The 16,469-nt window shown below is 39.0% G+C and overlaps 2 protein-coding genes across 21 annotated transcripts in view; one reads left to right on the top strand and one right to left on the bottom strand.

The window, feature by feature from the left end:
• The window catches only part of Cask (calcium/calmodulin dependent serine protein kinase), a 332,948-nt gene that overhangs the window by 142,426 nt on the left and 174,053 nt on the right, over positions 1-16,469 (bottom strand). The window lies entirely within an intron of this gene.
• Positions 7,038-11,420, top strand: Gpr82 (G protein-coupled receptor 82). The gene is made up of 3 exons (XM_042269558.2): positions 7,038-7,171; positions 10,069-10,133; positions 10,262-11,420. The coding sequence occupies exon 3, from the start codon at positions 10,296-10,298 to the stop codon at positions 11,280-11,282; it is 987 nt and encodes a 328-aa protein (XP_042125492.1). The 5' UTR covers positions 7,038-7,171; positions 10,069-10,133; positions 10,262-10,295; the 3' UTR covers positions 11,283-11,420.

Raw genomic sequence — 16,469 nt, 5'->3', positions numbered from 1 at the left:
GATCTCATTTGTAGCTCTGCCTGTCCTGGAGGACAGCTTGACCTCATAGACATCTACCTGCCTCTGCCTTCTGGGTGCTTGGGCCACCACACCAGCTTGTCAGACTTTAACCTCCAGGATTATTACAGTCATGAATGGTTCACAGAGGTTCACTTATGATACTCATCTGAACAAGACAAGGCAAAAGCAAACCAAAGAATCCTTAAATCATCTATCCTATTCCTGGACAGAAATTATTGTCTTTAAATTATTTTAGTCTTATCATATTTAAAGTGGTTTTTGTAGATTGACTAGGGCTTAAAAGGACAAAGCAGACATTTTCCTACTTGCTTCGTTTCCAGCTGGAAATGACTGCAATGCAGGCAGCTTCAGCTTTGCGTGAGCAAAGGGTTTGAGACTGGTGATACACTGCCCTCTGGCGGCCAAAGCTCTAAAGAAGCGAGGCGCTTACAGAGCTGCTCTGTGTTAAAATTTAATGCAGGGTTTTCTCTCCAATTGTTTTCTACTAGGTATTTATTTCTGGAGATGTAGAATTCAGACAATTTTATTATTTCCAAACATCAATTATTTAGTTTTATTAAAGCATTACATTTCAGGTTGTTTTTCCCTGAAAGAAAACGCAACATGAAAATATTAGAAAGAGTGCCTCGAATAGTGCTAATTTGAAAGATTTAGAAAACAAGACTTGTTTGGAATGATGATTTGAAATGACGACTTCAACCCTAACCTATTTGCACACATCAAAAGGGTACCAAGATGCAAGTGCCAATGGAAGAGATCCCTATTTTAGCAGGAACCATCAATGCTTGCTAAAATCCACTGGGAAAGGGGAACATTAAATCCAGAACCTCCAAGCGTGACCCTCCGATTACATGGAAAGGCGGTAATGGGGACATAAGTAAGATCTGGTTTTGGTCAAAGGAGATGCTTGGTTGGTCACCTTGTCAAACACTGTTTTGTGTGTGCTTTTTGTTTTGTTATCTCTCTCTCTGTCTCTCTGTCTCTGTCTCTCTGTCTGTCTCTGTCTCTGTCTCTGTCTCTCTCTCTCTCTCTCTCTCTCTCACACACACACACACACACACACACACACACACACACACACACACAGAGTTTTGGTTTTAATTTTGTGAGAGCGAGAGAAACAGAGATACAGAGAGGGGAGGGAGAACACAAAATTGTGTGGGTAGGGAGGCAGAGAGGATTTAGGGGAGGGGAAAGAATATGATGAAGATGTAGTGTATGAAATGTCTTTTTAAATAAATTTAAAAAACCCTAGATTCTGTGAGTGCTATCCTATTTGATGCGAGCATTTAATACTTGAGGTCAAATCAAGGACTTATGCTAGTTGTGTTATCATAGATAATATGTTTGTCCTCTATGGACCTACATCTACCATCTAGAAAGTAGAAGAAATAATATTTATCTCAAAGATATCCTAAAACTTGTATGTATGTATGTATGTATGTATGTATGTATGTATGTATGTATGTGTATGATTATAAAAATGTAGCTAAGGGACTGTCATTTATTGTCAAATTCTCTTTTTTCCCCTCCCCTTCCCCCCCACTGAGACAGTATCTCATTATATAGCATTGGTTGTCCTGGAACTCTCTATGTAAAGCCGGATGGCCTCAAGCTCACAGAGATCCACCTGTTTCTGCCTCCTGAGCACTGGGATTAAAGACCTGTGCCACCATGCCTGGCTATTAACATTTTTTTCTAAGAGCAATTTATGTAAAATGTATTACTTCAATATTTGGGGGCTCTCAATATGAGAAACTAAATATAGACACTAACAGATACAGGAAGGAAGACCTCATGCCCAGTTCTCCCTCATCTTCCCTTGATACCCCCCCCCACTTGAATAAAGACAGAAAATGACATGCAACATAGCCTTAATCTTAAGACATTTTTTTTTCCTAGAAATTCAAAAGTAGCTAGTAATAAAATGGCTAGGAAACCCTGTTCTTGGAGAACTCTGGGCTGATTACCTTAATCTCTCTGCATTCCCAGTTGCTGTTCCACTGTGTGATGTGTACGTGTGTATTTGTGTGGCAATGTGACAGGCCACATTTCCTTCATTTTCAGAACTGTCTGGTTTTAAGGAAACAAAGGAAGTGTCTTTGAATGCTGCAAAGACAGCACAGGCATGGCAGGAACAGAAGAACTGCTGGCCCATTCTCATCTTTACCTTTGGCTTTAAAGGACTCAAAGAAAAGAAATATGCCAGGAGTCAGATTTGGCTCAAAGATGCCAAAAGTTAAACTCATTCCTTAAGACATTCTTGCTCTCTTTAATCCATTACTAAGATGTCCCCCCTCCCCCAAACCTACTCATTTCTGGTTTGCATTCCAGCCACCTCCTCTGAGGTGGTCCCAATTCTGTGACGACTGCTAAGGAGGTTGCTATAATGTGTCTGTGCTGTGCATTCTTGAAAGGTAATGTTTAGCTGTTGACTCGGGTCTATATGAAAAGACAAAAGCCAAAGCTGGAGGGTAGAATCTGGATGACCAGATCCGTTGGGTTTTGTCGTTAGACACTTTACAAGCTTGATAACTTGGCTGTTGTTTTTGGTGCTGGGACTAAAGCTAAGGGAATCAGTGATATTTGAATATCCAAATTTTGGACAGAATTGTCTACTCTTTTTAGTAGTTATTCAGACAAATACTCATGCTGCTTGCTAAGAGATCAGCTCCTAAAAGCAAGAAGAGCACCTTTCCCCCCCCTAATAAACAATGTTTAACAGACACTTCGAAATTACTTTTGCTAGAAGGCTGGGGACATGAGTTTGATCCCAGAACCCATTTGAAAAATCTGGGTATGCTAGAGTGCTTTAACCCTAGTGCTGGGAAGGCAAAGACAGGTGGATCCTTGTGACCTGGCTGCCCAGTCCAGCCTCACTGGTGAGCTTCATGCCAGTGACCCTTCTTGTCCTCAATGGAGGTGCACGGTGTTTCTGAGGCTAGAATCTGCAACTGCCCTTCAGCTTTCACATACACATGCAGCTGCATACACTTGCACACATGGAAAAAGAGGGAAAAAGAACAAAGAAACCCCGACCTTCCTAAAAATCACTGCCTTTTCATTTGGGCCCCCAGGTAACTAAAAGCACAATTTAAGCCTGGCATCTCTGCCTTTTACCTCGCCTCGCTTGTTATGTTTTAATCACCCAAGGACTACATATCAAAAAAGCAGTGATAACTAACTGATTCCATCACCCTTCAAGGCTGAGGACACAAAGACAAGACTAAGGAGGCCTCAGTATTATTGCTTTTACCATGTCCTGCTTCAGACACCTAAAAGGTGCCTGAAGGTTTCCAGTCATTATCCTAACCCAGTAGTCCTTTGGATTCCATCCCCTAGATTAGGAGTTATCCACAATGAGGATTATAGCATGAGCAATCATCTCCTGAGATCCACCGTGTCCCCTCCAACAATAAGAACATCTAGGATTATAGCATGAGCAAACATCTCCTGAGATCCACCATGTCCTCTCCAATAATAAGAACATCTACAGACCACCTTGCTGAACCACAACTGAGTCAACGATCAGTTGATCACAAGGTGATTCATACCAAGTATTGGCTACACTTTGACCAAGGCTGTTTTAATTATGCATAGCTCTTGACTTCTTGCCTCCATTTGTCTTCTATTTAAAATCTAAAGCTGATTTCAGTACTCTACAGAGGGACTTGGGGTCACTAGACATTTTTATCTGTTCCTCTTTTTGATGTGTGCATGTGATTAACTCTCCTGTCTCTGCTCTTCACAATTTCTCATTTGTTTCTTGAATTGGCCTATTAGGATGGGTGGCCTCGCCCAGCCTGTTAGGGGTCCTGGAGAAGGCACTTGCATTCTAAAACTCTAGTTACAGATGGGTCTTCCATGATTACATCTTCTTGTAGTAGATGTGAGGGCCTGAGAGCAGTAGAACTGGAAACAGGGCTGTGGCTAGACACCACATCCTGAAGAGAACAGGAGGTTCAGTGAGCTTGAACAAACCACAGCTTTGAGTAACAGAACTGCACTTCACTTCTAAATGGCTTGGGTAAGCATTGAACTGAACAAGGCTTACCACGGCCCCCCTTTGAGGGAAATCATCATTTTTAATATGTAATATTCTAATGTGCACAAAATAAGACGTGTTCTTGTCTTATATACCAGCTTCCTTCTCAATGCCCCGAGCTTCTGATTGGTCAGATGGACCATTTAAAAGGCCAGTTACAGCCCGATTAGATATAAGCATGGAGAGCCAAAAATAACTTCCCATTTGAAACACATAAGTTCAGGTATGACTAAGCTATCTCATGTCCTCTGGCTTTTGGCTTTGACGGACACAGGTACATGTGACCTTAAGCCCCCTCCCCTTCCCCAAGTTCACAGAGTCAGTAAAAACAGCTCCCCACTGGTTGCAAAGCTGAATGAGCACATGCCTGCCCTTTGGACTACTCTTACTGAAGTACTCCAAAAGAACTCTGGAGCCAGATTTAAAAACTGCACCTGATGCATGTGTGGGAGGCCAGCTCCCACCTTTTCAAGGGTTCCTATGAGGAGAGAGGGATAAGAAAATATTAGATAGAAAGATAGTGAAGAGGAGAAAGAAACACAAGATAGCTTCGGGAGGACCTGGGTCAATGTTCAACGGCCTCAAAGGTTTATTAAAAAGACAGCGTGCAAGATCAAAGCACACTGTACAGCCAAGTGTAGACCATTACAAACACCTGGTAAACATATCCGTGACCAAATCACCTCATTATGCAGCCCTGCTGGAGAAAGCAAGCTCAGATTCTCTGACCCTGAGTAATTTGTGTCTCCACACACATGCAGCAAGAAAATTTAGCTAAAGGCAGGACTTTCTTTCTGTAGCAAGAAAATTTAGCACAAGGCAGGACTTGAACTGGGGGATGATAACACTTCCAGGATATGTATCTTAAGGACCAGAGCAGAACATTTTGTTTGAGCAGATGATATAAGAAGTAATCAGATAAAAACATTCTCATGTGGACAAAGAAAGCAGAACTTTGAAGAGGCAACATAAAGAACCAAAGAAAACTCCTTGTAACAAAGGGGTACTTTTTACTTCCTAGAGGATTTGTAGCTTGGTTTAATATTCTTGAAATGTCTCCCTGACAAGTAATATTCTTGTTAGTGTATTATCACCTGACATTAATTTTTTCTACTATTGGAAAGAAATATTTTCTACTTTCTTAGAAAAAGATTTTATATTATCTTACTAGCAGTCTCATTTTAGGTATTCCTGTTATTTCTTTCAGCCTCGCTTTCCACCACTATTCATCATACATTCTCTGTTCTCTCCTTCAGTTAGTTTCACAAGGTTTTTTTTTTTTAAAAAACCATTTTGATTTACTGTTTCTTCCATGATCTCCACATACCACTAGAAACGTGGTAGAAACTCCAATAAATATCTGAGTGAACTGCACTGTTTAAGGAAAATACAGAACTTTAAAACCTAAAACAGTCAGGAACGTAACAATGGCCACTTTTTAAGGAGTTGTCCATTTTGGGGAATTCAGATATAGGAAAGGGCTTGCTGGGTATGCAAGAAGTCCCTGAGTTCTATCCCCAGTACTGCAAAAGAACAAGGGTTTTTCTAAAGGTAGGAAGAGGCTGGCACTGCAGTGGGCCATGGAGAGAAAGCCACGTGGCCATCCCCCGCTTCCCTTGCTGCCTTTTGTGACTCTAGGTGCTGAAGAAAAGCCTAGCAAAATGATGAAGATGGCAACTGCCAAACAATTTTTAGATTTCTAGAACCCGAACTTCTGGTGACTTTCAGATAACATCAGAATGTGTAGCCCTCCTTGTTCTTTTAACTCTCTGCATCAATCAACACAAAGCGGACAAATTTCTGTGAAGATTAACTTGTAGAAAACTTATGTTTGTATCTAGCCCCAGGAGGTCAAGGTTGATTACTATGTTCTTGCCACAAGGGGAAGAGAAATGGGCACAGAGCTTCCTGCCCATTGTACCAGTGCTTAAGGCAGACTTTCCCTCCCTATAAAAGCCCTTTCTTGGAACCCAATTCTTCAAGACAGAGCATTGCCAATAATAGCCCTCTCCAGCTTCTCAGGCTCAATTGTTGAATAAACTCAATTTCTCATCTTCTACACACTGGGTAAGTAGTAAGCAGGACTTGGGTTTGGAAACAAGAATTGGCAAAACTGGGCTGGGGATGTAGGTAGCTCAGTGGTACAGTACTAAATGTACATAGCTCTTGTATACAGCTCTTGCTATGTGCATTTTACCCTTCACTTAGTGGTTAATTCACAGACTGACTAAATAATCTTACATGTAAGATTAGTGTCATAATTTGTTAAAACTATTAACTTGTTCTGAAACATATTTGCTACTTCTAAGGTTCCCCAAATATATCATAAAATGCTCTATCTGATGTACTCACTACTTCAACTCAAAATGGAGGTAGCACATGCCAATTTGAAGCAGAGAGAGTTTATTTTAGTAACCAAACTGGGTTACAGTCCCTGGGTATAGTCTGTGTACACAGTGAGCATTTCTGGGCACCAGCTTTTTCAACCCCCAAACAGCCCCAAGACTACTGATGACCATGAGGTTTTAATCTAGCATATTGATACTTAATTTGAGCAAGCTAGTAGAAATAAGAAAACTTGAAGGTTTGTTTTCCCCCACTCTTGGAAAAGATGGATTGCAAAGCAGATGAGCTTTGTAGTGAAGCTGAGAGGCAAATTTGTATCAGTATTTTCTTGAGTTACTAGAGAGTAGTTCCTTCTGTCATGCTCATAGAAAAATAACTATCTATGTGGAATTAAACCTTTCAATGTAACTTCAGCCAATCACAATAGTAAAGCTAGCTACTTGAGGAAATAATCATAAGGAAGTATACTAAATATGTTTATAGGTAGATTGCCCACTAACTTCCTCCCACTAAAGAAATAGAGAAACGAGGGTTGTTTTGTTTTGTTTTTTTGAGGAGGTAGTTGCTACATTTACCATAACTATGGAATTTCTTCAATATCTAATTTCCCTTTTCTCCCTATGTAGTTGGTGTCATACAAGACTCTATTCAAACTGGTTGAGGATCCTGGAAGAGTGAAGATCAGAGAACTGTCAGTCTGAAATTTACATCACTACCTGAACAGTATATAACCTTAGTCAGCACAAGCTCCTCATACAGGTAAGGGTGATTCTTTGTTCAGTTTTAGCTTAAAGGTTAACTGCAAATGTCTAAAAGGATTAAACTGTTTCAATTGTGAAATCTGATCATTACTTAAGTAAGGCAGTCAGCATAATAGGTGTTTAACTAGCCATGAGTAGCTGCTAGCGTTATAGAAGTTTTCTCACTTGTCAAATTAGCAGAGACCCAGTGTGTACACAGGCAGTCTACTGAGGGGAATGCACACTTGGAAACATTTTCTTGGAAGTAATTCTGGAAGAGCCCACTTTTATTTGACTTCTTAAGTTTAATGGTAGTTTACAAATTTTAGAAACTGTTTTTCTAGAAGCTTTAGAATCAAAAGGCTATTATTGAAGGGGACACAAATTTGGGAAGCTGAAGAGGGAGAGCTAGTTGTCATTTTGTTTCTTTAGAGACTCAACAGCATTATCTGATCCTTTTCCATCCTCTCTTGTCCTCCTTTCGTTAGGGAATATGTTATGGATATTCATGGAGGTGCCGTTACTACTGCTGCTTTTAGCATGCAGTGTGTTGTCTCTGAGGCAGAAGCTACTGCTCTCTGTAACTGAAGCTTCATCCCGTACAATCTAATTCTCCTTTGAACAGAAGGGTTTTTCTTAATAAATGAACTGGTTTACTTCCATCTCTCTCTACCTGATTTTGAAATCAGCAACATTACAGATTAGGGTTGTGTATTTAAGACTCTCTATAATGGCAGTCCATTGCAGTTCAATAGCTATAAAGGCACTCTGAAACATATGGTGCAATTTCTAAATAAAAATTGTAAATAAATAAAATGGTGAAGACAGTGGTAGGCCTTAGTTAAGGGTCTCAGTTATCTGAATGCAGACAAACTGCAGTCTTTAAGTCTTCCAAAAATGATAATGTATTAGGAAATAATCCTCATTTTTTTTTTTTTTTGGTTTTTTCGAGACAAGGTTTCTCTGTGTTGCTTTGCACCTTTCCTGGAACTCGCTTTGGAGACTAGGCTGGCCTCGAACTCACAGAGATCCGCCTGGCTCTGCCTCCTGAGTGCTGGGATTAAAGGCGTGTGCCACCACCGCCCGGCTTTTTTTTTTTTTTTTTTGATAATCCTCATTTTTTATAAAATCTGATGTATGACTTTAAAGCAATCCAAGACACAGAAAATAATAAGACCATGATTCTGAAGAGGGGCAGAGAATAAAATAATCCCAAAAGGCAGAGGTCAGAAAATAGGAAAATCTTTTTATGTTTATCATCAAGAGAGAAGGTGACTAAGAAAAACTCTGCTGTACATCATAAAAGAGCACAGAATACGGTGTCCCACAAGTTCATGGCAAAGAACACAGAGAAATGGTGTGTTCAAAGAGAAATCACATTCCTTAAAAGAAACAAAATTGCTTTGATAATTGCAATTTTGGAAGACAGAAATTCTTATTTGACCAGAACCTAGTAACTTTTCTGTTATTCTCACCTGAAAAAAAATAAATAAGGAAAGAAATAAGTGAGTTTGTATGTGATCCCTCAGTTTCTCACATATACCTCTGCAGCAAAAAAGATTTAAAAATAAGATATAAAAAACCAGCAAGGCTGTGGTGGTAGCACGCACCTTTAATCCTAGCACTCGGGAGGCAGAGGCAGGCGGGTCTCTATGAGTTCCAAAGCCAGACTGGTCTACAGAGGGAGTTCTGGGACAGCCAGGCCTACACAGAGAAAACCTGTCTTGAAAACAAAACAAAACGAAAAAGTGAAAACCAGGGCTGGAGAGATGACTTAGTGGTTAAGAGCACTGGATGCTCTTCCAGAGGAGCCAAGTTCAAATGAATCTCAGTAGCCACACAGTGCCTCACAACCATATCAATCTGTAACTCCAGTCCCAGGAAAGTCAACACTCTTTTCGGGCCTCTACAGGCACTGCATGCACATGGTGCATGGACATACATGCACATAAAACATCCATGCACATAAAATAAAAATAAACGTTTTAAAAAAGTAAAAACCACACCTGCATTTCCACTGGGTTGAAAACACTATATCCTCTAAATAAACAAAAAATTCTGAAATCCACAGATACTAGATTACAGAGGAGGACACATTAGGGTATTCTAGCCACCAAGCATACCAAGTATAGTTTTGACACATAATTTAATTTATTGAAGTGTGAGAATTTAGCACTATTTGGAATGAGAAATTACTGGTGATCTCATAATGCTAATGGGTTCTGAAGTTTACCCTTGGTCTTAATATTTTCCTTCTGTTTAATTCAGGACCGTGTATGAGTTTCATTAATTTGGAATTGGGTTTACTTCTGGATTATGAAAAAAGACCCTTCTAATAGTACTATAGAAAAGTGTTTTAATCTAGCCATAAATATACTTGGAAACTATATATAATCAATGTTGTAATTAAAAACTAGTTTTTGCTTTATTAGTTTTAAAAAATAAGAGCTTTAATATAAAAACTTGCAAATAGAAGCTATTTATTAATTTTTAAGTTATCATATAAAGAGATAGATTTTACCTGTCTGCTAACATGGCCACATTTGTAGCGTTGCCCTCTGATCAGCATGTATTAATTTGTATGTGAATTGAGATTTCTAGACAAAACCTATCATGATTTACATATAGCTTTATAATCAAAGGACTATAAATTCTTCAAAGCTATGAATGATAAATCTTAGGCATTTTTATTTATTTAATTTATTTATTTATTTTTTTGTTTGTTTTTTTCGAGACAGGGTTTCTCTGTGTAGCTTTGCGCCTTTCCTGGGACTTCACTTGGTAGCCCAGGCTGGCCTCGAACTCACAGAGATCCACCTGCCTCTGCCTCCCGAGTGCTGGGATTAAAGGCGTGCGCTACCACCGCCCGGCAATCTTAGGCATTTTTAACTATTTGCATCAAATTTTGTTTTTTAGACGAAGGCATCACTTTAAATACTGTTGCTTTTATTTCAACTGGACCACTGTGACAACTAGAAAAGGTAAGACACCATCTGGATTTTCCAGCTCCATCCAATGCATTTTGTTACTTTACCCAAAAGCTTAAAAAAATCGACTTAACTTAAATGCCACATTAATATTAATATTAAGTATTGCAATTCTGTTCTAGCTCCTGTGACAAAATTCAAGGAAATCTGATATAAATGAGTAACAACTCGACATGCATTCAACCATCCATGATTTCTACCACAGCTTTACCGATCACTTATGTCTTTTTGTGTGTTGTTGGTCTCTTTGGAAACTCACTTGCTCAGTGGGTATTTCTAACAAAAATAGGTAAGAAAACGTCAACGCATGTCTACCTGGCAAATCTTGTGACTGCAAACTTACTTGTGTGCACTGCCATGCCTTTCATGGGTATCTATTTCTTGAAGGGTTTCTATTGGAAATATCAATCTGTACAATGCAGACTGGTCAATTTTTTGGGAACCCTATCAATGCATGTGAGTATGTTTGTCAGCCTCTTAATATTAAGCTGGATTGCCATAAGCCGTTATGCTACCTTAATGAAAAAGGAATCCATGCAAGAGGCCACCACCTCATGCTATGAGAGAATGTTCTATGGTCACTTACTAAAAAGATTTCGCCAGCCCAACTTTGCCAGAAAAATGTGCACTTACATATGGGGAGTTGTGCTGATCATAATTATTCCTGTTATCCTATACTACTCAGTTGTGGAGGCTACAGAAGAAGGAGAAAGACAGTGCTACAATCGGCAGATGGAACTGGGAGCCAGGATCTCTCAGATTGCAGGTCTCATTGGAACCACATTTATTGGATTCTCATTTTTAGTAGTAGTAACGTCATACTATTCTTTTGTCAGCCATCTGAGAAGAGTAAGGACCTGCACCTCCATTACAGAGAGAGATTTGACCTACAGATCTGTGAAAAGGCATCTTTTGATCATCCAGGTCCTCTTAGTAGTTTGCTTTCTTCCATATAGTATTTTTAAACCCATTTTTTATGTTCTGCACCAGAGAGGAGACTGTCAGCAGCTGAATTATTTAATAGAAGCAAAAAATATCCTCACTTGTCTTGCGTCAGCCAGAAGTAGTACAGATCCCATTATATTTCTTTTATTAGATAAAACATTCAAGAAGACACTATATAATCTCTTTACAAAATCTTAATTCACCACATATGCTACCATATGGTTGACTTTTGAATGGAAACCACCACAAAATAGAAAAACATTCATGTGACTCTATTAGTGACATTAAATTAATTGATGAAAATGTCACAGCTTGGTTGACAATGGGCACTAGCAAACCTCTTTGGGTTTTATAAATAAATAAAGGCATAAAATTGGACGTACAGTTCTATTTATACTGAAAGTCAAGATGACAGAGACTTCCAGAAGCAAGTCAAGTATACCACAAGAATTCCACTGTGTATGAAATCAAACTCTTTTTTTGTTTTCAGTCAATTGTGAATCTTCTGTCCAATATACAATATTTTATGACTTGAAGGATAAAGAAGCAAAAGGCTTATAGGTGTGCCTGCTTTCTAACTGAATACATGGACTCATCTACGGTTAAATTTTATTCTGTTGCTAACCTAAAAAAAAATTAGAAATGTTAAGTACTGGAAAAATTCAACCAGTAAGAAACATCTTCATTTAAATCCTATCTAACTGTATGAATAATGCATTGTAAAGTAAATTTGGTATTATCTGGCTCATTTTACTGGGAAAGGCATATTCAATGATTCTAATATTTAATAAATAGATTTCACTTACAAATATGCTTAAACATTTGAATTACGATTTGTCAAAATAAAAAGCAATATAATATATAATTATATGCCCATCTTCATGCTATTTTCATATATTTCCAATATAAATAACGATGTTATTATTAATGACAGTACCTGCTATATAGTTATGTTCAATTAATTTCTGTAAACTAAATGAATGAATGGTAAAGAAGTGTAATCTTGTTACATAAAAGACTAGCCTTTGGCCGGGCGGTGGTGGCGCACGCCTTTAATCCCAGCACTCGGGAGGCAGAGGCAGGCGGATCTCCGTGAGTTTGAGGCCAGCCTGGGCTACCAAGTGAGTTCCAGGAAAGGCGCAAAGCTACAGAGAAACCCTGTCTCGAAAAAACCAAAAAAAAAAAAAAAAAAAAAAGACTAGCCTTTGGTTAAACTCTCTGGTTCAGTACTGGCTCAATCTCTTATTTAGCTGGACATGTTAATTTCCTTAATCATGGAGCAGAAAATATGACCCAACTCATATCATTACTATTAAATCAGATACTGCTACTATGGTGAGCTAGTAGCTAGTCAGCACTTGTTGTATGCTAGGTCCTCTGTGTGTGTGCTTCATGAGCAGAATGTTAATCATCACAACCATAAAGCATGTTAATGTACTTACTGATGAAAAAACCCAGATGCATAGTTAAGAGGTCATCTCAATTCCTCCAGTATATACATATATTTAAGAAGTAGTTATTTCTTAGTGATAATTTCTTTCATGTAATCTCGCCAATAAGAAAAACAGTGATTATATTCTGTATTATATACATTATGATTAAAAAGCAAAAATAAAAACTGTGTATTTCCCAAATTATCATAAACTCCTTTGGAGCTATAATCTATCTTCTTTTTCTACTTCCGTTCTCTTCTCACATAGAAACAAAAGAAAAGAGTTGATAAAATGGATAAATTAATGGATAAAATCAACCATTAATCACAATTTATCACTTTGTTAGAAACTGCTTAAAGGCTCATTTTCTTCTCTTCCACATGGTAATCACTTCAGTGTTCAAAAAGAAGTTCTCATTAAGTTCATGTGATACTACAAATCTTTAATTTTAAGGCAGGGTTAGTTCCTGAAATAGAAGTGTAGAACAGATGTTCTAAGAGCTATGTGCTCAAAATTAGTAGACATTGTGTGTAATTTTCATCAAAACTCAATACAGAAATCCTTGTTGTTGTTTTTATTTCATTCCTTAACTGAGAGATGAAAATATCCAAAGTTGGAACACATTCTGGCATCAAGTATTAACAATGTATATCTATTCTCTCTTCTCTCTTCTCTCTTCTCTCTTCTCTCTTCTCTCTTCTCTCTTCTCTCTTCTCTCTCTCTCTCTCTCTCTCTCTCTCTCTCTCTCTCTCTCTGTTGGGGCGTGTGCTTGGGTGTGGCAACCTTTAACTCTTTAACTTCAGGTCTTATTTCTCAGGAGCCATCCATGTTAATTTTGAGAGAGGGTCTCTCACTAGGATCTGGGGCTTGCAGATTACATGAGGCTGGCTGGTCAGCAAGTGCCAGGGATGTGCTCCCCAACATTGGAATTACAAGTATGTGTCACTAGGCTTATCTTTTTACTTGGGTGCTGCGCACTGAACTCAAGTCCTTGTGCTTCTGTGGCAAGTACTTCACCAACTGACTTACCTCCCCGTCTGTGTACCTATTTGAATATCTGACTGAATTGACTGAATTTTTGGTTCAGTAACATGCAGAGACAAAGGAGAATTTGGAAATTCCTGGTGGCCTCCTTGTGTGCAGGCTGAAAACTGAGGTATCTAATGTAGTGACTTTGTAGACATGTAATTCATAGAATAATTCAAAGTCCACTGAGAGACTGCCTGAGATGCTCAGATTTCTCCACAGTTACAACATATTATCCTTACATGAGTTTTAACCCCCAAACTCATTAGACTAAGAGGAACTGAAATGATCATATTTTTTATGGAAACTATACCATATTAACTCATTGCACTAAGACTTTAAAACACATATAAAACCTTAAAAAGTCATTATTTAAAAATCACTTCACAGGCCTGGAGAGATGGCTCATCTGTTAAGAGTACTAACTACTCTTGCAGAGGACCTGTGTTTGATTCCCAGCACGCATACTGTGGCTCAAACTGTAACTATAGTTTCAGGGAATCTATGCCCCCCAAGGACACCAAATTCACATGTTACACAGATACACATGCAGGCAAAACACAAATACACAAAATAATAAAATAATTTGAAAAATCACTTTACAGGCCAGGTGTGGTGGTGCATGTCTTTCATGCCAGCACTTGGGAGGCAGAGGCAGGCGGATCTCTGTGAGTTCCAGGCCAGCCTGGGTTACATAGTCAGACTTTGTTGAACAAAATTGCTTTACAGCTCTACTTACTATGTTAAAGATAAATGATATTACCAAATTAGAATTATTTATATTTAAAAATTATATGCAACGAGGTATATGGTTTCTCTTCAAATTGCTCATTCTGATAAAAAATGGAAGCTGTATTAAATTATATGTTGGATTTATTCTCAACATATTTGTTTTTACATAATTTCCTAAACAGGTGACTATTGTGTTGAATTTTTCTTAGTAATTGAAAATTGATTATTTAATATCATAGAAAAAATTTTATATAAAGTATCATTTTCTATAGAGCGAGATCCGGGACAGGCACTAAAACTACACATAGAAACCCTGTCTCGAGAAACCAAAAAAAAAAAAAGTATCACTTTCTGAATCTACCCTAATTTTAACATTTGTATTTTAGAAATCTCAAACAATATTTTCACTATAGAAAACAGGCATGATTTCCCTTTCCTTCCTTCCTCATACACAGTCTCCTTAAGGCAACTGTAAAATTATAAACCAGGAATTCCAACCATTAAGTCTAGACTAACAAAATTCAGGATGCACTAACTATTTAGTCTGAAAAAGTCAGCCCTTCCTGGGTAGGAGAGGAAGATGACCCGAGGACTTCCTGGTCTTGCAGTCTGCCAGGGCGGGAGCTAGGACGGGTAAGTGGGGGAAAGGAAAGCTGGCGGGCAAACCACACACGGAACACTGGTCATTTGCTGAACATTTCGGTCATGTACCCTAAAGCTGGAGGCTGCCATGTGATAACCCCCTGCCCCAATGATACCATTTCCAAAAGTTACTGCAGATAGAAAAGCTTTATAACTGATGTTAAAAACCTGTCTGGCTATAGGAAACATGTCTCTCTGGGCTCAGGTAAGGAGTAGTACAAGGCGCTACTTCTAATAAACAATAGAAATATTCATCCTTTAAAAACTTGTGGAACTTTTTTCAAATTCCAATGATTAAGAGCTTATAATCAAACGAAATGTGCACAAGTTGCTCAAGGACCTTTTAAGAATAATGCCCAATACTAATTATCAGTATGCTTCTTACAATAAAGACAGAAAGGGAGTGGATCTGTATGGGAGGGGGGGTGGGAAGGAACTGTGAGGAGTAGGGAGAGGGGAAGCAGTAATCAGATATATTGTATGAAAAAAATCTATGTTCGATTAAAAAGTGAATTGGTTTTAATGAGAATCAATTCTTTAAAACAATATAGCACAGGGACTTTTGGAATTGTGGTAGTTGGTGTAAAAGAAAGATTAGTGAATGAGCATAAGAGGAAGGACTATTTCAAGAAATCAGCACTGCAACAGCAAGTCTGCTTATTAAAATGTGGAGAATGCACATTTATAATAAAGTCAGGCACTCAGCAGGTGAAAGGAGAACTGAGACCAGAAGGGGACCAAAGAGCAGTCAGGCGTGCCGACACTGGCTGCAGAGGAAACCACCGAGGAAGCACAGTCAGAAACACTGAGGCACGAGACCTTAGGCTGAGTGTATGTGCAACTGAGGCTAGCGGTTCTGAGAACCAAAAGCTGAGCTCCCAGACCTCCTGGGCCAGGCCCCGCTCGGAATGGAGAGTGCTTGTGCTTGGCAAGCAGTTTGCATGCTCAACAGCTGCTTTTCTTCAATTACTGAAGATGTACCAGAGTGAGAGAGACAAGGCTGAAGGATGCTATGTCTCTGCAAACCCAGGCAATGTCTTGGGATTCAGGGGAGCTGAGAGAATCAGGCCAACTCTCCCAGGTCAGCCAAGGAGCCAGGAACTGCACTGACCTTGACAACGGTCTGATTTCCCTCCAAAGTACTTTGAATTTCGGGGTGAGAGGACAAAGGGGAGGAAACATCACTGATTCATAATGGAAGTTTCTCCAACCAGTCACAAGATAAAGAATTAAAGGGAAGAAGATAGCAGAGAAAAAACAAACCAAAAAACAAAAAACCAGCATACATGCCTCAGTGCCCACAAGGAGGCAAACCACAAGCAATATAGTATTTCAACAATGGGTCTTAACTTGGGGCAGTTTTATGCCTCAGGAGACATTTTTGGTTGCCACAACCTGGAAGGCTGGAGATGTTACTGGCATTTCATGGGCAAAGGCCAGGGGTACTGCTTAAGCATACTGCAATATCCTAGACGGCTTCCCACACCGAGGGTCAAATCCCCAATCTCACTGGTATGACTGCCTGGAGATCCTTCATTATCATGACATGGCT

Source organism: Peromyscus maniculatus, chromosome X (assembly GCF_049852395.1).
Source record: "Peromyscus maniculatus bairdii isolate BWxNUB_F1_BW_parent chromosome X, HU_Pman_BW_mat_3.1, whole genome shotgun sequence".
In the NCBI taxonomy this organism is placed as follows: Eukaryota; Metazoa; Chordata; class Mammalia; order Rodentia; family Cricetidae; genus Peromyscus; species Peromyscus maniculatus.
This window is presented reverse-complemented; position numbering and strand designations above follow the sequence as displayed.